The sequence below is a fragment of the Sinocyclocheilus grahami genome, unplaced genomic scaffold, assembly GCF_001515645.1.
Source record: "Sinocyclocheilus grahami isolate Dianchi unplaced genomic scaffold, SAMN03320097.WGS_v1.1 scaffold37.1, whole genome shotgun sequence".
Taxonomy (NCBI): domain Eukaryota; kingdom Metazoa; phylum Chordata; class Actinopteri; order Cypriniformes; family Cyprinidae; genus Sinocyclocheilus; species Sinocyclocheilus grahami.
In genome coordinates, this window is record NW_015505216.1 from 2,843,592 (window position 1) to 2,867,423 (window position 23,832).

General features: G+C 37.6%; 1 protein-coding gene across 2 annotated transcripts in view; it reads left to right on the forward strand.

Annotated features, from left to right (window-relative positions):
• Positions 1–23,832, forward strand: part of LOC107581706 (protein tweety homolog 3-like) — a 61,535-nt gene that overhangs the window by 6,552 nt on the left and 31,151 nt on the right. For both annotated transcript variants that reach the window (XM_016267333.1, XM_016267335.1), the window contains exons 2-4: positions 12,433–12,602; positions 22,314–22,425; positions 22,579–22,799. In XM_016267333.1, coding sequence (XP_016122819.1) covers positions 12,433–12,602; positions 22,314–22,425; positions 22,579–22,799 — 503 coding nt within the window. The remainder of the gene's footprint in view (positions 1–12,432; positions 12,603–22,313; positions 22,426–22,578; positions 22,800–23,832) is intronic.

The following is a 23,832-nucleotide window of genomic DNA, read 5'->3' on the forward strand; positions in this document are numbered from 1 at the left end:
AAAAAAAAAATATATATATATATATATATATATATATATATATATATATATATATATATATATATATATATATATATATATATATAAATACATATTTTTTTTTTTTTGGGAAACTGTGACTAATAATGATAAATTAAAAATATCTTTCATATTTGCTGATCACTCTGAAATATTTGGGGCAAACGTTCCATCTGTGAACTCGAGTGGATTGTACCAATGTCTAATATTCTAGTTGAACTTCACCCTTTTCCATCCCTTAACACTTCTCATTGGCTATCAATGGGTATTGCATTGAGAAAAGCATGTCTCATGTTTACAAAGGCAAGGACTGTGGGAGTTTGGGCAGTGCTTCTCACAAATCGCCGTGGATGAAAGCCAAGCTGTGAAGGGGAGGTCCAGTCAGCAGGATGATGGATGAGACTGGACCGCTGGGTTTGTTTGGGTGAGGACAGACCTGCCAGCAGATGAGGAAGGCACACAAGGCTAACTTGAGTGTCGAGTTGATTAACCTAAATTATGTTGTTTGGGAAATCTCTTATAGTTAAATAATTGTCTTTTTTTTCTGGAGTTAGGAATTTATCTGACATTCGCAAACATTATTTGGAGTAATTTGATACTGATTTCTGAATAGAGGTGGTATTTTCATATTTAGTCTTTATCAAACCATGCTAAACCATGTGTTTCAGCTGGAACTGTTCTTTCTAAGAGGATTTGGCTGAAGTCTTAAGTATATTTGAACTGAAACATACAACGACAATAAATTAGCTTTAAAAGTAATCCTTTAAATCCATAAACAATGCTGGTTATTCTGGATATTTTTACTTGCAACTCTATTTGAAGGTGAGATTATTCATGTAGTTCATGGTTGTATTCAGGGACTCTACTGGAAATTTGTTCAGCATCAACCAACCATCCAGATTCCACTGAGAGCCATAAGCAATTTGGCTTTTATGTCGACGACATAGAGATACCAGATTTGCCAAATACAAACCGTCGTACTTCATTCATGTTCATATTGTGTTGATATGGTGCAACTGGAAGTGGACACATCCTATTTTAATACTCTGAAATATTTGGGGCAAACGTTCCATCTGTGAACTCGAGTGGATTGTACCAATGTCTAATATTCTAGTTGAACTTCACCCTTTTCCATCCCTTAACACTTCTCATTGGCTATCAATGGGTATTGCATTGAGAAAAGCATGTCTCATGTTTACAAAGGCAAGGACTGTGGGAGTTTGGGCAGTGCTTCTCACAAATCGCCGTGGATGAAAGCCAAGCTGTGAAGGGGAGGTCCAGTCAGCAGGATGATGGATGAGACTGGACCGCTGGGTTTGTTTGGGTGAGGACAGACCTGCCAGCAGATGAGGAAGGCACACAAGGCTAACTTGAGTGTCGAGTTGATTAACCTAAATTGTTGTTTGGGAAATCTCTTATAGTTAAATAATTGTCTTTTTTTTCTGGAGTTAGGAATTTATCTGACATTCGCAAACATTATTTGGAGTAATTTGATACTGATTTCTGAATAGAGGTGGTATTTTCATATTTAGTCTTTATCAAACCATGCTAAACCATGTGTTTCCGCTGGAACTGTTCTTTCTAAGAGGATTTGGCTGAAGTCTTAAGTATATTTGAACTGAAACATACAACGACAATAAATTAGCTTTAAAAGTAATCCTTTAAATCCATAAACAATGCTGGTTATTCTGGATATTTTTACTTGCAACTCTATTTGAAGGTGAGATTATTAGTAAGTAGTTCATGGTTGTATTCAGGGACTCTACTGGAAATTTGTTCAGCATCAACCAACCATCCAGATTCCACTGAGAGCCATAAGCAATTTGGCTTTTATGTCGACGACATAGAGATACCAGATTTGCCAAATACAAACCGTCGTACTTCATTCATGTTCATATTGTGTTGATATGGTGCAACTGGAAGTGGACACATCCTATTTTAATTTAAATTAGTAGTTTAGTTCAGTGAATCTCAACCTTTTGGCGTGCCGGACCAAAAGGTTGAGTCCAATTCAGTCCAATTCAGTCCAATTCAGAACCATCCTCAAGGACCCCCAGAACAAAATTGACTCGTATCATTTGTGTCTTTGTGAGGACCAAATGCAGTCAAGTATAATTCAAGTTAGCTGACTTGTCCAGTATTTGGCCATATCATCAGCTATATTGGATTTTCCTTCATGGGAACATGTCATGTCAAAATATACAACATTTATACAAAAATTAATACTTTATACGGACCCCCTGGCCTTATGTCAAGGACCACTAGGGGTCCACGGACCCCTGGTTGAGAAACACTGGTTTAGTTGATATAACAACTGGGGGAAAAGGAACACTTGAAGTAAACGATTAAAGTAAGCATGGAAGGAAAATTCTATTTTTTCAATTACGTGAATTTGATCTTCTTGTGAACTATTTGTCTATGTGTCACCTTTCACCTAATTTTTTTGGACCGCGTAATTTAGTTTTTAACAAAATTGGTGACAATTAGTGAAACTACTTTCTCTCTGGTAAGTTTTCCAATCATTTATTCCACTTAAAACGCACTTTTTTTTAAAAATTTTTTTACCATCATTAGCAAACTCCGATTCAGATTGGCCTCTATACAATCAACAACCAATGGATTTCAACCGAGTGTTTTTTCGATAATTTGTTACACTCAGATATACATCACAGTATTGAGGAGAAAATCTGTCAACTTTAAATTCCAGCTACTTTCCATGTCTAAATAGTTTGACTTCACAACCAATTGTTGGATGGGAATGGAGATTAAGTACAAGTGTTAGCACAGCTGAAGACACACTAGCAAAGCATAATTTGGCACTTGCAAATGCTAATCAGAGGGAGGTTATATTTATAATTAAAGAGATGGCACATTTCTCATTCTAGGAAACATTTTATTGGATTTCTCTCCGAAAAAATTGGTTCAAAAGGGGTCACTGGGGTGGTCCCCTTTCAGAAGGAACCATATTTACCTCTAAAGTTACTTTTTTGTGTGTGAATTTTAGTGATGACCTAGTAGTACACTAGATTTTGACTTCCAAGCTAAATTACATGGACAAAAAGCATCACAGTTTGGATTTCATGGGGTCTTTAACCACCATTTTATTAAAAACATCAGTGTAGTGTTGTTCATTTGCCTTACTACTAGTTAAAGGATCTGTCGTCTTGTTGTGGGAATGTGGGCTTAAGCACGGCTTGAAGTGCAAATTTAAAAAACCAAACCCCTACATGCTTTCCCACACCCACTCCCCAGGCTGGCTGTGGGGGAGGTTGGAGAAATTCGTGACTGGCCTCTTCATGTCGTGGGGTGAGCGCTGGGAACATTTCCATTTTTACTAATTGTAGCACTGGAGTTTGAGTCATTTTAGCGTGTCATTCTCAGGGATGTTGTTGGGCACACAGGAAGTGAGAGCAGGGATGCTGAGAATCTGTTTTGTCAGCATGTTTGCATGGTGCGACACAGACTGACGAAGCCGTCCTGTCGTCAGGCCAGGCAGGAAACACAAGCTGTCTCTCATAGTGGCACATTGCCAATAAATTCATCACGTGGTCAGCTAGTTATGAAGTCTTTATGAAGGAGCCATTCATGGAGCGGTGTAAACACAACCTTGTTTGAAATATTAATGGCTCAGCTTTCATATGACTCCAAATCTGATTTGCATGGCTGTTTCTTTTGCAGTTTACATTTACAGTTAGGTGTTAACAACTAACTTCCTGTGCATGTGTGTGGGAAGGTTTATTGCCATCCAGTCTGCCTTCAAAGGCTGAAATGCTTTTGACATCCTCTCTGAAAGTGTTGCTAACTCCTCCCCAGATTACTGTTGGTTTCCCAAAGAAGTCTCTGACCCAGATTTGGCCCCTTGCTGCTCCAACTGCAAATGAAAAGAGCCTCAGCTCTTTTCCATGACAATGTGGAGGCTATATGGCTCCCTGAGGAAAGTTAAATCAATGGAAAGCGATGCTTTGGTATATCAACATGTAAATTTCAAGCTATAAGCTATATATCTCTTGTATGTGAGATGCTTGTTTGTTGTATTTTTTATTTATTTATTTTTCCTAAAAAGGCAGCTATATAATTTTGTGTAAACTTATTTGTTGTCTGAGTGTGATATTGGAAAAAAAAAAAAGAGAGAGAGACTGGTTTTTATACTGTCGCTGCACTAGCTCAAAATTAATTTAAATATCTCAAGCGTATTTACTTTTGTTTTGAAGTGTTAAGCTTTGCATCTTTTTTCTGCCCACTGTTAGGGGTGGGAATCGCAGGGTACCTCACGATACAATATGAATCACGATACATGGCTCACAATATGATAATATCACGAATACAGCGATTCTGCGATAATCGATATACACAATCCTATAACAATACTATATATACAGTGGGGCAAAAAAGTATTGTCAGCCACCAATTGTGCAAGTTCTCCCACTTAAAAAGATGAGAGAGGCCTGTAATTTTCATCATAGGTATACCTCAACTATGAGAGACAAAATGAGAAAAAAAAATCCAGAAAATGGAATGGTTCAACTTACTCACGGTTCGGTTTTTATCATGGTTTTAGAGTCACGGTTTCGGTACGGTTCGGTGTGTGCTATGTTTAGGGAAAAACTATACTGTCAAATTAAAATAAAGAAAATAAGAATAATCTAACTACAAGCAACAGCACAAATAAATACAATAGAGTAAAGATACAAATAAAATCAACTGTGATTTTCAGGTTTTTTTTAGGTAGGTCTAACATTAGTTTTTAGGTACAGAAATTGAATAAATTAATTAAATGTAAAACAGCATTGCATATTTCACTGTATACATTAAAGATGAATCTTTATTAAAGTTAACAAAAGCTATTAAATCAAGAGCAGTGAGTGATTTCTTTGTTGCTGTTTGATTAATATTAAGAAAGTGCTGTAACTTTAAGACACTTAAGTACGTTCAGCCGGCTATGTCTGCTATAGGATACTTACCAAGACTGGCATTTTGACAATTTTTGTGTGAATTTGTCCATTCAAACACAATACTTCAGAGAGCTTAATATTTGTGCGTGTTATGAGGCACGGGTTTGCGCTCTTCGGATGAGTTAGATGTTATTTATAGCAAATCAAATTACAGCTGCGTTGTCAGATTTAAGTTGAACCGTGGTCCTAGTGTGTACCGAACCGTGTGTGGAGAACCGTCCGGTTCGATTTTTTTTTTTTTCTGCAAACCATTCCACCCCTAATATATATATATATATATATATATATATATATATATATATATATATATATATATATATATATATATATATATATATATATATATATATATATATATATATATATATATATATATATATATATATATATATATATTTCAAAATGCACCTGGAGTGTTTTCTCAACCTTTCCTCTCATCATAAAAACGGAGCCCCTCACATGACATAGCCATTCACATCACGTCTTTTGCGCGCTCAAGTTCGTTATTTCAAATGTAGATGTGCGGCAAGCACACACTTCTGCACTGTATTACGGCTCAAGGTTTAGTTTCGTCATCCATGCCATAGGTGCAGATTTATGTTTTTGCCTGTCGGTTCCCACTGCCCACACTGCATAATGTGCACTTGTAATATCTGAGAGAGAGGGAGAGCATCCAGTTTTGTTGACATAAAACTGGACGCGCAAGCGCCGCTCTCTCTCACCCATATAGTGACGGAAATCCACCTGCGATCCGAGTGGAGAGGTTAGGCTACTCATGGACCCAGTATGCGCTCTGCAGTGATAACGTGATCGATGCCTACAGCCCTCGCTGATAGCTATTCCGGGGCAGATTTTTAGTTCTCATCTCCATAAACATAAGACGCCGGTGCATCTCTGATTTGTTATTGGTCTACCATTACGCTCGTATTTCTTCTTCGCTGTGAATTACAATTTCCGTTCATCTGTCCATCCGCAGTCTGGGAAGCACCACCACAAGAAGTCTGGAGGTACTGCCGCTCCGGTAAGCCAAACTGGTAAACGGCCACAGTGTAGGTGTGAATTTAGACCTTTTGTATGTTTAAAAAAGTTTCGATACTTGGTGCCAGAGTATCGATAACGTCTCGTGGCCGGAAATATCGCGATAAATTGGCACATCGATTTATTGTCCCAGTCCTACCGACTATGAAATTTTCCCTTACTGTTTAAAACTAGGGTTGTCAATAGATAACAAGTGGTGTCATTAGGTCTGTTGAGTGCTTCACAATGTGACTTTGCTGCAGCCTGGAATTAAACTGCTTGTTTCGTCTGGCCAGAGGAGAACTGGTCCCCCGACTGAGCCTGGTTTCTTTTTCTCCATTCTGTCACCGATGGAGTTTTGGTTCCTTGCCGCTGTCGCCTCTGGCTTGCTTAGTTGGGGACACTTAATATCCAGCGATATCGTCGCACAGATACTATTTAAAGGGGTCCTATTATGCTCTTTTACAAAGTCTTGATTTTGTTTTGGGGGTGTACTAGAACATGCTCTCATGCTTGGTGGTTTGAAAAACTTTTTTCTCTCGTCGCATCGCGCCACGTTTTTAAAATTCAAATACATTATTTTCTATGAGTGTAGGCACACCGGCGGAGCCGTTCAGCGTCTGTCCGCGGCACCCTGCTACGCCGTGTTGTACTTGTAAAAATTGTTCTAGACGTGCCGAAAATTTGAAGCTACAGCACAGCAGCTCTTCTTCTTCATTTTCTCTGATGCACTAACTCCGCAGCAGCACTTCGTCGTCGTCTCGTCTGATGCGCTCACTCAACCAAGCGCTCCAACCACAACCTCGCCCCTCCCAACCATTCGAATTTCTGTAGGCGGGAATTATTTGTAATGATATTCCAATGAGCTGCTTTGTGATATCACAAAGCCCGGAAAACAAACGCTGTAGTCCAAACGAGTCATTCGTTGTAGTTCTTGAAAAGGGATTTAAAAAAAAACGAAATCTCCCTTTGGAGTGGACTTTGAGATTTGTAACTTTCTAGATCTTTTTTATGCCCAAACATGCACACTACACACTGACTAAAATTAAAAAAGTGAAAAAGTATAATAGGACCCTTTTAAACTGAACTGAGCTGGATGATGACATCACTGAATTCAATGATGAACTGCCTTTAACTGAAAATTGAGTGTTTACTATTGTCCTTTTGCATTATTGACACACTATTTTCCTATTTGATACTGTAAAGCTGCTTTGACACAATCTGTATTGTTAAAAGCGCTATATAAATAAAGGTGAGTTGACTTGATTAGGTTTTAAGCACATTCTCTTGCAAAACAATTTCAAACCTGTAGCTTTAATTTCTATTTTGGATGCAAAAATGTGTTATTTCCTGTGGCAGGTGTTAGTGCTGTGCGGTATACCGGTTCATACTGATTTTTATTTATATTTGTATAAGTTTATTTTTGTTATATGAATTTTTTAAATACCGCAATACGGTGTATGTCGCTTAAACAACGTTCGGAACACGACACTGTTTGAAAGGGGTCCCTTTTCACTGGTGCACTGTGGTGAGGGAACAGCTGTATGTTACGAAGCATGAAAGTTCCGAAACTGAAGCTGTAGAACTAATAGAACGTGATGACACAGAAGAACTCATCCACAATATCCACATTGATCGTCACAAATATCCACTGCCCCCTGCCATCAGCTCCCGCGTCTCACACACAAACATGACTTTAGCACTAGATTTAGCTACTTTCAGACCCTTTTAGCGGCTTTTTTCCATAGAATATTCATACTGACAAACCTAGCGACTTTTTTGGATAAACCTTAGCTATGATTCAGTTGGAAGATTTCGCCAGTGCTGTCCCGTGATTGCAAGGTCTGACTTTCCCGGAGAAGTGTCACCTCTCTCAGTATCTGTTCTGTGCAGTGAGCGGCAGAGAAGCAGCGCATTCACTTGGCCGCACCGCAGCAGACTCGTCAATAAATGAGTACAAAACAGCGCTTCCTAGCAGCTGTCACAACCGCATAGCCGCTCTTTAGTGTAGGTATGCATGTTGATTTTATCAGACGATGCCGCGATTATAAATGAGTGACTCCTGGTTAACATGTATTAAAAGGGGTCGTGTTTAGTCACTATTTAGTGTGGTATTTTTTTTGACAATATTGATTCATCATGACAGTAAAATAGGGAATTCTAAGTCAATATACTGCAGTATTTCCTCTCTGTCAGTAGAAAATATGGTTAACACTCGGTCATGCATGAAAAAAAAATACCGTCATGTACCGTGAAACCGGTATAATTTAGAAAAATACCATTAGTACCATTCCGTTAATAAATAAAATTAATACCACTTGATAAAGCTGAATTACATCTCAACGGTTGATTGTTTTTGTAGGTTTTTAGATAAAAATCAGTCCCTTAATATGACATAGCTTATTTGTCCTCACTTAGTAGAGCACAGTGAGATTCCATGTTTGGCGAAAACTTCCTTTCTCTGAAACGTGACAGGATAAAGGGTGGTGCATATTTTGCAAATATCATTCGGATGGCCTACAGCCTTCAGCACAGTGACCTTGTTTGAAATGCTGCTGTTGTTCTTGGGCAGTGCTATCGCTCAAAGGGATCTCTCGCTACGCCGCGTCCTGAATCAGCATATGGAAAGAGTAGATCCATTAAGATAATCTGCAGAAGATTACCGTCTGTTTAGAAAAGCTGAGTCTGGGTCTTTTCCTGTTAGCAGCAAAAGGAGAAACCTCGGAAGTTGCGGTGACCTCCTTGGCACAAGTTCTCACAGGAAAACACAAGCACTCTTGAGTTGGCAAATGCCAGCTGTGTTTCATATCATAACTGGTGGGAAGTCTGTTGAAAACGTGTAGAATAGATTGTGTTAGATTTACATTTATTTTAACACATTATCAGGTGTTTTTATACAAAGCGACTTGCATTGTATTCAAAGTACACATTTTGTCAATTCATGCATTCCCTAAGAGTCGAAACTATGACCTTGGTGATGCAAGCACTTTGAGCTACAGGACGTAAATACAACATTTAAAGCTGTTTTTGACAGTAATGCCCCACGCTGGCTAATATGATGTTTCTTCTTATTTGTAACTTGTTTTTCTTGTTTGAAACCAATTAAGTAGATGGATTTAGTAGACATGCAATCCTCTCGTTTCTTCTGCCATTTTCTACTAGGGCTGATTATTCAGTTGCGTTGTGTTTTTTTTATATATATATGTATGTATGTATGTGTTTATTATATTTATATAAAAGCACAGCTTTCTGCTAGTACGCTGAGATCATCTCATGGACGCAAAGGCTGTTAATCACTCCAAACACATTATCAGAGGTTGTCAGCTATGCAGTTTTGGCAAGATCTGCCATTCTTTATAAATGAGGGTATTTAAGCACTGATTAATCATATCAAGAGTGCTTACTGGCCATTCTCCCAGATGGTGCTGGCACCAAGTAACAAATTTCCTCATCCTGAGACGTCATATCAGCCATCATCATCATCATTCACGCCTCGTTTGTCTCAGATGAGATCCTGCCTCACGTTTCCCGTTGTTGTATTGAACGGTTTTGGGTTTGAGTTGGACTTGACCAAAAGTGATGACAGTGATTCGCCTAGTTATGATGACTGATTCATTTAAGGTGATGATTCATTGTAAAACAGTTATTTCAGTGACCCTGGTAAGTGTTAAAGGGTTATAGTTCACCCAAAAATGAAAATTATCATTATTTACTCATTAATTACTCACACTCGTGTTGTTCGAAACCCGTAAGAACTTCGTTCATCTTCGGAACACAATTTAAGATATTTTTTATCAAATATGAGGGCTCTCTGACCCTCCCATAGACCACAAGGTAACTACCACGTACAAGGTCCAGAAAAGTATCAAGATAATCGACAAAGTAGTCCGTGTGACATCAGTGGCTCAACTGTAAAGTTACGAAGCTACCAGAATAATTTTTTGCGTAAAGAAAACAAAAATAACAACTTTATTCCACATTTTCATCTCTACTGCGTCACTTGTGGAGGTGCGTTCACGACAGTATCATGACGCGAACGTGTTGATATTTTCATCTTGCTATGCAATGGCCAAAGATCCATCAGCTGGTCGACTATCATGAACAATCCCTGGTTTTGAGGGCAGACTGACTGCTTAGAAGGGTGTGTTAACTGGTGATCTAATTACCATGGCCTATGTCTAGTAAACAAGAGCTGTGAAGCATACTTGTTGTTCTATTGCATGATTACACTATTACCCTATAGCCTATTACCCTAACCTAGATTTCAACTGGTGAATTGTTATAATTGATGTAATGATAAAATTGGTCTAATTTAGCAAATGATGAGGCAAACTTTTGTTACCATATCCTGACTGGGGAAATTTAGATTGGAAATGGCAGAGTGACTGACATAAATGACCAGCCAGGCAGAATTTATTTGATCAAAATACAGCAAAAACAGTAATATTGTGAAATACAATTTAATATAAGTTTTCTATCTGAATATATGTTAAATATAATTTGTTCCTGTGATAGCAAAGCTGACTTTTTAGCAGCCATTCCTTCAATATTCAGAGTCACATGATCCTTCAGAAATCGACTACTTCACAAACATGAAACAAATTTTAATATACAGCTGTATTGATTGATATCTTGTGTATTTGTTAACAGTTGCATCAAACAAACTTTTAAACGCACTGTCACAATTGTCAGTCCACAACTTCTAGTTCTTCTTTAGACTGTGTCAATAGATCACAAGTGGTGTTATTAGTGAAAACACAACTTTGTTTCCAGGTGGTCTGATAAACCTCTCACCTGAACATTCGCTGGAATCTTCTGAGCCTAATAAGCCCAAAGAATTATCTGGAGTCAAACAATCAGGCTTTGTGTTTTAAAGTAAATGCGCTGAGCAATGATGCCCTTTTAGCATTACAGTCTGTGCTTTTAAGACCTGCTCGCTTTTCCAGTCTGACTCGCTGGGCCCTTTTGAGCCAGCACAATGGTTTTCCTAGCCCTCCTCTGATCACACACTGTGAGCTTGACGGACAGCTTGGCACAGGTTGAAAGCCGTATGGAAACTATGTGATTTGGGAGATTTGAAATGCTTGCATGTGAAGAGGGGTTCAGTGAGTCCATGCAGATTAACTGATTGGATACCAGGCCAAACCCATCATGGGTGTCTCCATTTGACCGATTCCCCCGCTAATCTGGCGGGACCAGAATTGGGTCGGTTTTTGAGGAATGTGAGTGCAGACAATCTTAAAGTGCTTAATGCCTGTGTGGTTGTCACAACAAGATTGCCAGAGTGAAGTGCGTGTCTTAACTGAGAATAGCTCTGACCTCATTCTACATAAAACTTCCCCTGCAGGTTACTTGTCACGTGAGTTGCAGCGGGAGACTCGGTTTAGAGCGACCCACGCACCATTTTCAATTTTAATAAAAGGGGAAGTGTTATGAGGTGCCTTTGATTTGTCTTAGTCATATTTTGAATTAAAAAGAGTCATTGTCGGGAAAATGAAACTGAAATGAACAGTAAAGTAGGTCATTTATATATGTACCAACATGTTGTTTTTTTTTCATTTATGACGGGTATTATCAAGGTAGAACATTTATTTATAGCAGAATTATATGTAGAATAATTTTTTTCAGTTTAACCCTTTACCTAATTTGGCGTTCAAAAATGACTGGCCTTTTTAAAATTGCTTGCAAATCTCTCTATGCTATTATCACCAAATCATGGATTCAGTCTTTTTATCAACTTGCTTGCTTTCAATTAGCACAGCTTTTGTATTTCTTTTGGGACTAATTGATAGTAGGCCTCATTGATCTGAACTTGTGCACTTCCGTTTTGGGGTAAATAAACAAATAAACAATCAATTAATAAATAAAATAAAAAAACATTATTTGTGGATTATTTTGTCCATTTTCATTCAATACAGAAGTTCAGATCAAAAAGAAATACAAACTCCTTGCTAACTGAAAGAATACAAGTTGATAAAAAAAGATTGAATCCAATATTTGGTTATAATTTGGAAGTTAGTGTTGTCAATAGAATAGAATTGCAGTCTCAAAATGAAACAATGTAAATGTTAAAATTCTGGTAGCCATTTAATAAATATCTAAGTTAACATGTTAATTTTGGTAGCCCTAAAACATTTTGTAAAATCTTTTTTCCAAAAGATTTTTTTTGTGATTTGTTTTAGAGGCTAAAGCCTTTCAAACTATACTGTATTTGTTAGCATGCGCAAACACAGGTTCTCGACATGAGCTCTAGAAGGTTTCAGCTTTGTCCAGTGTCTAGGCTATTTCTCTCCAGAAGTTATAACCGAAAAATGTCTTGATTCTCATTTAAACTGGCGTTGCGGGTATCTCTTAATATTCAGAACCAGAGAAAGCCATAATGATAATGTCACTTAAATAACAGATTATTTGGGTGGCTAATTTTTTCTTCTCATCTCTTGCGTAGTCTATCCTGCTGCTGGGCAGTGTAGCTCTGGCATGCTTGGCCTTGGACCTCCTCTTCCTCCTCATCTACTCCTGCTGGCTGTGCTGCCGCCGTAAGAAGAGCGATGAGCAGCCAAACGCAGACTGCTGCTGCACCGCCTGGTGCGTCATCATTGCCACCCTCATCTGCAGGTGAGTCTGAATGCATTCTTCCTCATATCAGCGGATCGTTCAGGCAGAAGATGACAACTGTAGTCAGAGTCTCCAGAGAGATGCTTTTATCAAATGATCCCCAGCTGGAAAAATGTCATTCTGTCTGTTAGAGTGTAAAGGAAGGTGTGTATTATCTGAAGGGCTGCAGGGTTTAATTTCTGGAAGGGAAGTCATTTCTGTACTAATCTCTGTAGTTCATTTGGAGCTCTCTCTGGGGTTCAATATGGCTGTGTTAACAGCTCTGATTCCTCTAGCTGCAGGCGTGGGGTTATTTCTACCTGTAGCCCCAAAACTCCTCAGTGGCAAGGGCTAATGTAAGGATTATCCAAATGAAAATGTCCACTGTATGAATATGAAAGTTCATCAGGCCAGAAACTAATTGTATTGCAGTACTGAAATGCTTAGCCAATACTGTCCTGTTTTTAGTGCGTTACTTTGGCGGCAGTTTCAACATTTTGCACTCATTGGCTTCAGGAGAAGATATTTTGAGAAATGCTGGTAGCCAAACAGTTTTGGTTACAATAGACAATGAGAGACATTTCTCAAAATATCTTCTTTTATGTTTCGCACAAGCAAGGAATTTATACAGGTTTGGAATGACATGGTTATGAATAAATGATGACTGAATTTTTCATTTTTACATGAACTACCCTTTTAAGGTATTATCAGTGCCCAGATTTTGTTTATCAGTCAATCTGGTAAAGAAGTTAGTAAGTGGTAAGAAGGTTGATGAGATGAGTGCTTTTGATGAAGAACTAATCACTGGAATTGCCAGATTAATGGCTTCAGAGTTTGAGTAGGAAGTGAACTAGATATCCATGAGACATTCAGTTTCTTATTCAGGCAGCTGAACTTGAACCAAATTGCTTGCCGGGATTCTCTTCAGACTGTTGCTCTGGAACCACAGATAAACCGTGATTTCGTTTGAGTTTTCCTTCTTTTCTTCACTTTCCTTTGCTTTTAAATAACTTGTAAAAGCGCCATGCGCATTTTACTTTCATTTTCAAATTAGCCGCAATTTGGCGTTGATTCAATTCAAGCAAAAAAAAACAAAACAAACAACACAATACAACGTCAAACTCATAGAACTTTTATTAACAAAACAAATAAAAATACACCATGCTATATGCCTAATATAAAATAACAAATTACTTGGGCTACACAGTTAAAATAGGTATACAAAAATGAAAATCAGCAAACATTGTGGAACCAAATAAATAAGAAACATGGAACGTTTATTAGCAAAACGAATAAGAAAGCTTGGAGGCACGGCATACACCTTGATGTAAAATAAAATACACAGTTTAAATAGGTATACAAAAATGAAAATCAGCTAACACTGTGGAACCAAATAAATAAGAAATGAATATTTTTAAACAAAACTTCCAAAATCACTTTAGATAAATGGCAAAAGGCTTTTCAAAATCCAAAATATTGCCAAACAGGCGCTTTTGCATTTTGTTTCGAAACTAAATCTTCCGCCATAGTCTTGTCTGTCTCACCTCACCATTCTTGTCAGTCAGCTCGACTCGCTCCTCACTTGATAAATGAAATCTGACTCCTGCTCCTGATCTGTGATGCCACTGTTGTTCAGCACGCTGCATTGAGCAGCCGCTTTGGTTTTTAATTGTGTCTGTTCTCTAACGGAACTAAAGGATTTTTATTACTATAAAAACAAAATCATAACGAAGGTGGGGGGCGGTGCCGTTTTGGGCAAATGACATTACTGGTAAACACTGACTTTCGCAGCAAGCTTCCGGTGAGAAGTGATGAACATGGAAATGCAGAGGAGAGAGCAAAACAAAACGCCAGTCATGAATTAGAAGTACAAAACGAGGAAAAATGACAGGATTTTGATACGCATGTACGACAGTTAGCGGAAGCTAGAGATTGCGGTTTCTAAAGTTTTAAATATGGATGTTTTTCTTACACAAACACTTCACTTGACTTCAGAAGGCCTTTATTAATGCCACGGAGCCGTGTGGAGCACTTTTTATGATGGATGGATGCACTTTATTGGACTTAAAAATCTCGACTACCATTCACTGCCACATGCTTGTAAGAGCCAGGACATTTTTTTAATATAACTCCTATTGTATTCGCCTGAAAGAAGAAAATCTTATACATTAAGGGTGAGTAAATCATGGGATAATTTAAATTTGTGGGTGAACTATCCATTTAAATGTGTTTTTCTTAGCTTTTGGCCAATTATGTCTTAGTAGGGCTGTCAAAAAAAAATGGAATTTCGAATATTTGGCGCAATTAAAATTAAAATCCACATTCGAATGCAAAAACGTTTCATTCGAATTTTAGGTGTGCATCAGGCAGCAGCCTTATCAGTGGCGCACGAAATGCGATAATGTAAATGTCATTGCATTGTAATGTTTTTCATAGCTTATCCAGTTGAAGCCACTAGATTGCTGAGGTGAAACATTGACTGTTTCATTCCTGGTGTGTTATAATGTCGATGATGACAAAGTGCTGAGCTGCAGAATAAAGAACTTCAGACACAACCTTCTGTATGGTGCTGTTGCTATAATGCATGAAACCACAAAGAGTGTTTCTGCTGTCCTAAACTCTAGTTTTCCTTCATTGTCTTCAGAATCAACCGTTGTGTTTTTTTAAAGTGCATTATAATCCATTAAAATTCAAGATGTCAAGATGTTTCTTTGAGTGAATGAAAACCAGTGGAAGGATTCATAAACAATCAGATTGAATAAGTAATGCTTGCTTTTGCTATGATGATGTTTGACACAATGTGAATGAAAATAATTTGGTGGGAAAGTTGAGGCTCGGCTATTGTCCAGTCTGACATCCTGTCTCAAATAAACTCTGTTGCTATGGCAGCATCTTTCCCGGCAATTCCTAACTTACGGTTTTTGGCATTACAGCCATCATCAAGGACTCACAAAAAAGACCACCACCACCCCCCACATCTCATGACTGATCCTCCTGTTTTTTCCATGTTAACGTGCGCTCGCTCTTCAGGGAAGTCTGTCTGTGATGGTGTCAGGATGAGAGAGGGCCTGCTGTGTGGTTTTGTGAGTCTCTGTTCTTCAGTGTATGTTGATGACAGGTGTGAACTTTATGGTCACTATGTGTTACACACCAAGCAGTAAATCCTGTCTTCAGTACGGTCCATTTTTTCCCCCCAGCTCGGAAGTTGTAAAGAGCTCAAAGACGAGGCAAAAAAACTCTAAGGAGTGTTGCTGTCTCTTCTTATCTTCTCTAAAGCCACCATGGAAGCAAACTTGACCTTACTAGTTACTTAATACATATGCTGGTCTTATTTAGATTATATATCAGTGCACATTAAAACAATATATATAATATAAAACAAAATGTGAATCAATAAAAATAAGTTTACAGAAAGTAAATTGCATCCGTTTTAGACCAACATTGATGATGATGTTTGTTTGTTTATTTATTTATTTATTTTCGGTTTGCTGCTTTTTAGTTTGGTTCGTTTTGATTTGGTATTAGTTTGCTTTGCTTTGGTTTGTTTTGGTTTCTTTAGTTTTAGTTTTGTTTAGATTTTTAGTTTTTGTGGGGGAAAGTGATTCCATGTGGAACTTGTTTAATCCATGCGGAGTTAGTCTCACACATCCTCACTCTGTCTGTCAGTCTCGCACTGTTAACTCTTTACCTAAATCAGTTACTAAAACTCTTCTCTCTCAGTTTTTCTCTGTCTCATGCTTTCTGCTGCGAGTTTGCACGTTGAGCAAGCATCCTCCCTTCTGTGAAAGTTTATCAGTGCACATCTGGTCCTGTGTGGAAGTGGAAATATGGAGAACACTTTCTCTGTCATGTTCACAGGCTCCTTGCTGACTCCTCCCTGTGGGGAGGAAGATGAGCCCATTTTCAACACAAACACCATTAATAATCATCACACCTGCGAGGGACATGACTCAGGATTTCTCATAATGTGATATTAATATTCTCATAATGCATGCCTGCAGCCAGTAATGCTTTAGGCGGGCTTCATTCTCACTTTTAAGTGGTACACTTTAAGTCTAGGATGAAATTTTTCTTTTTATAGTGATAATTATTTACGAATGATTGTGATGGTTATCTTGTTGTTCAGCTGATGATGAGTTAATCTGGATTTTTCTTTTTAGTTTTGATATTTTTTTTAGAGGTGGTGTTTTGATTTGCATGCGCACAGCATGATGTGATTTAGCTGTTAGGTAGTTTGCATAGTAAATCATCTCAGAAAAGTTGCTTCGTTAAATTCATCACCTACTTCTAAAGCCATACACCTTAAAATAGATGTCTTCGGCCATTACGTTATGCTTCCACCACAATGTTTGCTTTTTAAAGAAGACGTGTCAAGAACAAAGTTGTTAAAAATGTTTTAAATGTGTCTCGACCCTGTGCCATTCCATTCCACTCATTTATAGATTGATAAACATCCTGTAATATGTAAACATACTCTAAGAAATGTCTAATTCGCTTCAGGTGAACCTGAAACCATCATGAAACCATCAACCACCATCTAGTTGATTTTGAAATAATATTATAATATTACATTATTATTATTATTATTATTATTATAATTGTAATATCATTACATATGTGATGCGATCTAGGAAAACCCAACACAATGGTGAAATTGTCCTTTTTTTCATCTTGTTGTTCAGCTGATGATGAGTTAATCTGGATTTTTCTTTTTAGTTTTGATATTTTTTTTAGAGGTGGTGTTTTGATTTGCATGCGCACAGCATGATGTGATTTAGCTGTTAGGTAGTTTGCATAGTAAATCATCTCAGAAAAGTTGCTTTGTTAAATTCATCACCTACTTCTAAAGCCATACACCTTAAAATAGATGTCTTCGGCCATTACGTTATGCTTCCACCACAATGTTTGCTTTTTAAAGAAGACGTGTCAAGAACAAAGTTGTTAAAAATGTTTTAAATGTGTCTTGACCCTGTGCCATTCCATTCCACTCATTTATAGATTGATAAACATCCTGTAATATGTAAACATACTCTAAGAAATGTCTAATTGGCTTCAGGTGAACCTGAAACCATCATGAAACCATCAACCACCATCTAGTTGATTTTGAAATAATATTATAATATTACATTATTATTATTATTATTATTATAATTGTAATATCATTACATATGTGATGCGATCTAGGAAAACCCAACACAATGGTGAAATTGTCCTTTTTTTAGGTTTTGATGCCATAACCAAAACGTAGTGAGCAGCTTCAGGCAGTATCTTTGCTGACAATATAACATTGGGTAATGTGACCCTGTGAAAAATAAATACTAAAATGTATTTGAAATACATTTCGTTAATGCAAGGTATACTACAAATACATTTTACATATTTATGCACTTAATAAAAATACCCTGCAATTTGGTGTACTAAACTGGTATACTTAAAGGGGTCATATGATGCTTTTTTAAAGATCATTATTTGGTGTAACAGAATATGTTGACATGCTTTAATGTTCAAAAAACACATTATTTTTCAAATACTGTACATTATTGTAGGTCCTCTATGCCCCGCCTCTCTCAAACGCTTCGTTTTCTACAAAGTCCCTCCTTCCGACAAGCGCAGTCTGCTCTGATTGGCCAGCTGACCCAGTGCATTGCGATTGGCCGAACACCACAAGCACTCGTCAGAAATGTAACGCCCCTTACTATAATCACCAGCTTCATCTTTCAAAATAAATGTAAAGACAGTAAATCAGCTGACCCAGTGCATTGTGATTGGCCGAACAACGCAAGCACTTGTCGGAAATGTAACGCCCCTTACCATAATCGCGAGCGTCATCTTTCAAAATAAATGTAACGACAGAGCCCGAAAGGGGAACAGAGTCCTGTGACAGACACAATGATGAAGCTTGTATCTGTTTGCAGTACACAAGCCACGGTTAAGACAGCTGACTCCTGTGATGTGATGTGATGTGACTCTCTCTCTCTCTCTCTCTCGCTTGCGCTCGCTCGCGCACACACGATGCGCAAAACTCCGCATTTGAACAGTCAATAGCAAATACTTAAACTAATAACAAAACAGTAGCTGATTCTAAAACACATTTTAGGCTTAATATTAAGAAATGTGCATTGTGCACAAGTAGTAGCCTACTCCAAATAAAGTTTAATTAAAATGTTTATATCAGTTAGGCTTGATCGATATGTCAGTAAATGTTAACTATTCTTAGTATGAAATGGATGTATTTTAAATTGTTTTTTTACTAGGGGAATATTGCGATAATGTCAATAGTTATCTTTATAGATAAAACTATAAGATAAAAGAAATATAAGATTTCACTACCATTTTTGTCTCACTAGAATAAGCTCTTTTATAAGCACTCCTGTATGTGTAATTAATCTGAATGTCTCAAAGGTTTCTATTTACATATTTTTTTTAGCGCTGAGCATTGTAACCAATAACAGACATTCATCAAATTATTTTCTGCTAGCTACACAGTTACATTTTTAGATTGAGAACCATATTTAAATGTGGGATTGAATTTAAAAATGCTTTAAATAACTGTGACAACTATAGCAATGGAGCGATCAAAAATCTGTGCATTAAGTTTTGCAAGCTAATAGACCTGACATTTGTTCTGTCATGTCATGTGTTTTTTTTTGTTTTTTTAATAAATTATATATTTTTGCAAGAAGATTGCACTTTTTGTATAACTCTCTCTTTCTGTGTATTTATATGTATGTTTTTGTTTTTGTTTTTTGGTAACTATAGCTGTTGTATACAGATATACAACACCAAAGGCCGCTCACTCTTTGGGTACAGTGACCAGACTAGTCTCGTCTTAGCTGTGTGACACTCCACTTATCCAAATCCCCATTGATTCGGGACGCTGTGCTTTAGGGGGAAGGGCGCACCAGGACGAGCATGAGCAATGAGATTGCTCAGCGTGATCGGTCCAGTCAGTGGAGTGTTATTCTCTAAGGAGCATTTAACCCCATTCACATTGATCAACAATCACAGGTCATTACTTATTATATGTTATACAACTCAAGTCTGCTTCTTAGCATTAGGGAGCGCTGGGATAGATTTTGATGAGTCATGTGGCTTATTTTTGTTATTTGTTGTTTGCAGTATGTCTGTATGGACCCATGAGAGTTGTGGCCCAGAATAGAGACTGTCTGACAGACTGAGCTTTCTTTAATACAGGACAGCAGTGATATGGGACCACCAAAGGCCACAGCTGTGGGAACATTGATTGATCTGTCCTCGGGTCATATCTTGCCTTAGAGCCTACAATCACTTTCCCTTCTCTCGGTATAACTATTATCGGAGATGTCTCTTGTATGGTTTGATGTATCTGACCCTATAAACCTCACAGCTGCCCTTTTTTCCCCTTTTTTTTTTTAAGCTGACAGTTTTATAGCTGACAGGCTTGTTTGTCCTACCCATACCTTGTATATGGGTACATACCATATATATATATATATATAAGATCTTCCATTTAAACAATCAGAACACTACCTTACACAAATAATAGTCCTGAAGTATTAATTTATTTTTGCTGCCTTGGGAAACACAGTGAACCTCTGCTTCTTACAAACAGATAAATTCTTAGTGAACTCTTTGCATAGTTCTGTAGTAGTGTAAACACAAGTAGCATTATAATTTGTTTTAATACAAACAACACTGGAAAAGAAATGGCCCTCATATCACTCTCTAACCATTTATGTTGTGCTATGAGAGATTAGACTGTTTTTGTGTATTTAGTTAACTTTGCTCATGCAGATTATCCACCAGATTTACCGTGTAGCAGGAATGCTGGGAACTCCACTGAGACCTCTCTAATGGGTCACATGACCATGGTTTCGGGGGGACGGGCGAGGTGACATCTGCTTCCTGATCTGCACATTCGTGCCGCAACACGCCCCGTCTGAACAGCACAGCGCATGGAGAATAAAACCAACACACCACGTCATCTTAGCACAACTAACTGCATGTTTACAAAATATAGAGCTAGTTTGAGAGACTCTCACTCAAGTGAGTTCCTGCGTAGTGCTTCAGCGACAATGGGTTCTTCAGGTGTTATTGTGAAATCTTAATACTTAGACTTTGGCCCATTCGCGAAGCAAATGATAAGACTGGCAAATGCACGGAATGTGTCTTAAATGTACTCTGGCTGAGAGCCGTGGGGCTTTTCCTGCAGTGAATAGCTCTTTGTTTAGCCGCAGAACCCCCTTAAGCGGGGTGGCTGCTGATTGTAGCTGCCGTTGAATGCTTTACAATGGAGTTGGGAGACATACTTGAGCGAGAGAGGGTGGGGAATGGGAATGAGTGGGATTGAAAGCCCCGTCGGCGGGTTGTGCTTTTCTGCCACCTGGTGGTGAGGCAACAAGTTCAAGTCGGATGTGTTGGTGGTCATATCTCTGGTGCAGGTGGTCTGTACATTGCTGTGAACGGCCTCAGTGGGTTTGTGGGGCAGCCGTTTGTTTGTGACCTGATTCTCTGGTTGGTCAAAGCTGTTAGCGCAATCGATTCATTTTCAGTCTTCTCCCAGCACTGTTCTTGTAGTCCAACAGTCTGAGTCAATGTTGTGTTGAGTTTCACAGAGTGCTATCGATCATCTGACCACTAGTTACGCTTGTGGTTCTCACATGTGCACAGAATAAATGGACTAAAAGCATTTTGTTAGTTGCAAATTGTACAAATGTATAAAGTGAGTAGTCATTACGTTAACATTTAGGGCTCTTATTGCATTCCCTTGGAGCAAAGGGCTATTTGTTTTATTCACAGGTTTGCAATTATAAGGCTTGAACCAGCATGCTTCAGGTTATATGTAATGCCATATGTAATGCAATATTGTTCAGAATTCATTTCTCTCAGACAATACTAAACTCTTTCCTATTTACTACCCATCAAATTTCCATATCAAGTGGATTTAAAATATTTTAAAGCTCAATCTTTTTTTATTTATTCTGTATTTGTTTACATACACTACTGTTAAAAGTTTGTCATCTATAAGATTTTTGTTTTTGAAAGGCTGCATTTATTTGATCAAAAATACAGTAAAATCTGTAATTTTGTGAAACAACATTACAAATTCATTTGTATGTGTTAATATATTAGTCATTACTCCATTCTTTAGTGTCACGTGATCCTTCAGAAATCATTCTAATATGCTGATTTGATGCTTAAGAAGCCTTTTATCAATGTTAAAAACAGTTGTGCTACTTAATATTTTTGTCTAAACCAGGATGCATTTTTTTCAGGATTCTTTGAATAGAAAGTTCAAAAGAACAGCATATATTGTATAATTGTCTGTAATTTGATCAATTTTATGTCTTTACGGAGTAAAAGTTAAAATAATTTTAACAGTATGCATATAGTGTATTTATGGTTATTACAAAAATACACACAAGATGAATTGATTATTTTTAGTATTTTATTATAATTAGTTTCAAATCTTTACATGTACTCCTGAAACATTCCTAACTACTCCTTTTTAGAAATGAGTGCTGTAAATCAGTGTCCTGAATGATCTGTGAGAATTCACTCTTATTAAATAAGTTATTCATGTGTGTTCAGTTGTGTTATGAGGACAATAGAGTCTGAATTAGATGCTTCTCTGTGTCTTCTGCCGGCTGTGTGCAGGGGTTTTGGGACATTACTGACCTATTCCTCAGGGTTACCACGGCTCTGCTGAAGGCTTCCATTCCTCTTCATGCCTCTCTCTTTGTCTCCTTACAGCGCTGGCATTGCTGTTGGTTTCTACGGGAATGGCGAAACCTGTGATGGCGTGAATCGGCTTACCTACTCCCTCCGCCATGCCAATCGCACTGTGTCAGGAGTGGACAGACTGGTGAGGCACTGATGCACACTGGGTTATGTTCACATAGTGCTCCATCTCCCAAAAAACACACCAGAGCGTGACAATCTCCGTGACATATTTATATGTTATACTGTATTATCTGTAGCTCATGAGAAAAGAACTTGCAAATGTGTGTGTCTGTAGGTGTCAGAAAGTACATCAGCTCAGAGCCAGACTGTGGACGAGAACCTTCAGCTACTAAAGGACCAGTATGCAAAGCACACAGACTACCTGTCCATCGTACAGAAACTCCAGGATCAGCGGAGTGAGCTGGTTCATCAGATGACTGACATTCCCTTTTGGAGCGATCTCAGCATCTCCCTGGAGGATCTGGCAACCCAGATTGAACTATATGACTGGTACCGGTATGTACTTTGATTTCTTTCACAATGAATGGCAATATCACTGAAAGACATATGTAGGGATGGCAAACATTCTAGTTCAGTACCTAATCAATTCTAAAATTTAAAAGAGAATATAGATTTCAGTACTCAAGTTCAAGTATATGAACATTATTTATTTTTAATAAAGGAAAATCTATATATATTTTTTTTATTATAAAACATTTGCAAAAAAGAAGAAATACTTGTTTACCTACGTGTCATGTGACCATTAAGTGACCTCAGAGAACTGTGAACATATGTGAGAGTGTTATTAAAATATTAACTTAAAATATAAGGGTTGCTTCAATAAGTAAACTTATTTGGTAAAAGAGATTTGGCTGACAAAAAAAATACATTTAGGAATCCCTTATACTGGTAACTGAAATGTTAGTGTTGCGACAACCCTAGAAATTTTTCTGGCAGACATTTTGAAATGTACTTAAGTCTGTTTAAAGGTGTAAAACCTTTCTAACACCCAAAAAAAGTCTCGGGCGAAAAAGAAAAAGTGCTCAAAGGATTTCTCTGTATCGCATAAGTTGTGAACAGTGCTCTCTTAGAGAGAATAGAAATTAGTATTCTGTTCACTCGCTGCCTCTTTCCACCTCTCGTCAGCCATTTACTTTTCTCTCTGAAAGAAATTGCTTTGGGGTCTGTTTGTTTGCCTAAAAAGACAAATAAGTTTAATTTCAGGCTTCCAAACAGGATAAAGCCAGAAAACCAAATAATTTTGGCTTTGATCTCAAAAAATTACCTTTTCTGAAAATGTAAATGGATCACTGAAGCTTACTGAAGAAAAGAAAACAATCAGCGATTTTAAATAACAATAAGAAACTAAATACAAGCAAAAGTACAAAATAGAACACTACAGTAGAACACATAAAAAATGCTACATGCATTGTATAAAGTAATCGCATGTATAAAAAAAAAAATGCATATTCTTCACCGTCTAAATTAAATATATATTTCTTATTATTAAAGTTACAAAAGTGATTTAGAGCAGTGAGAAATTCTCTCT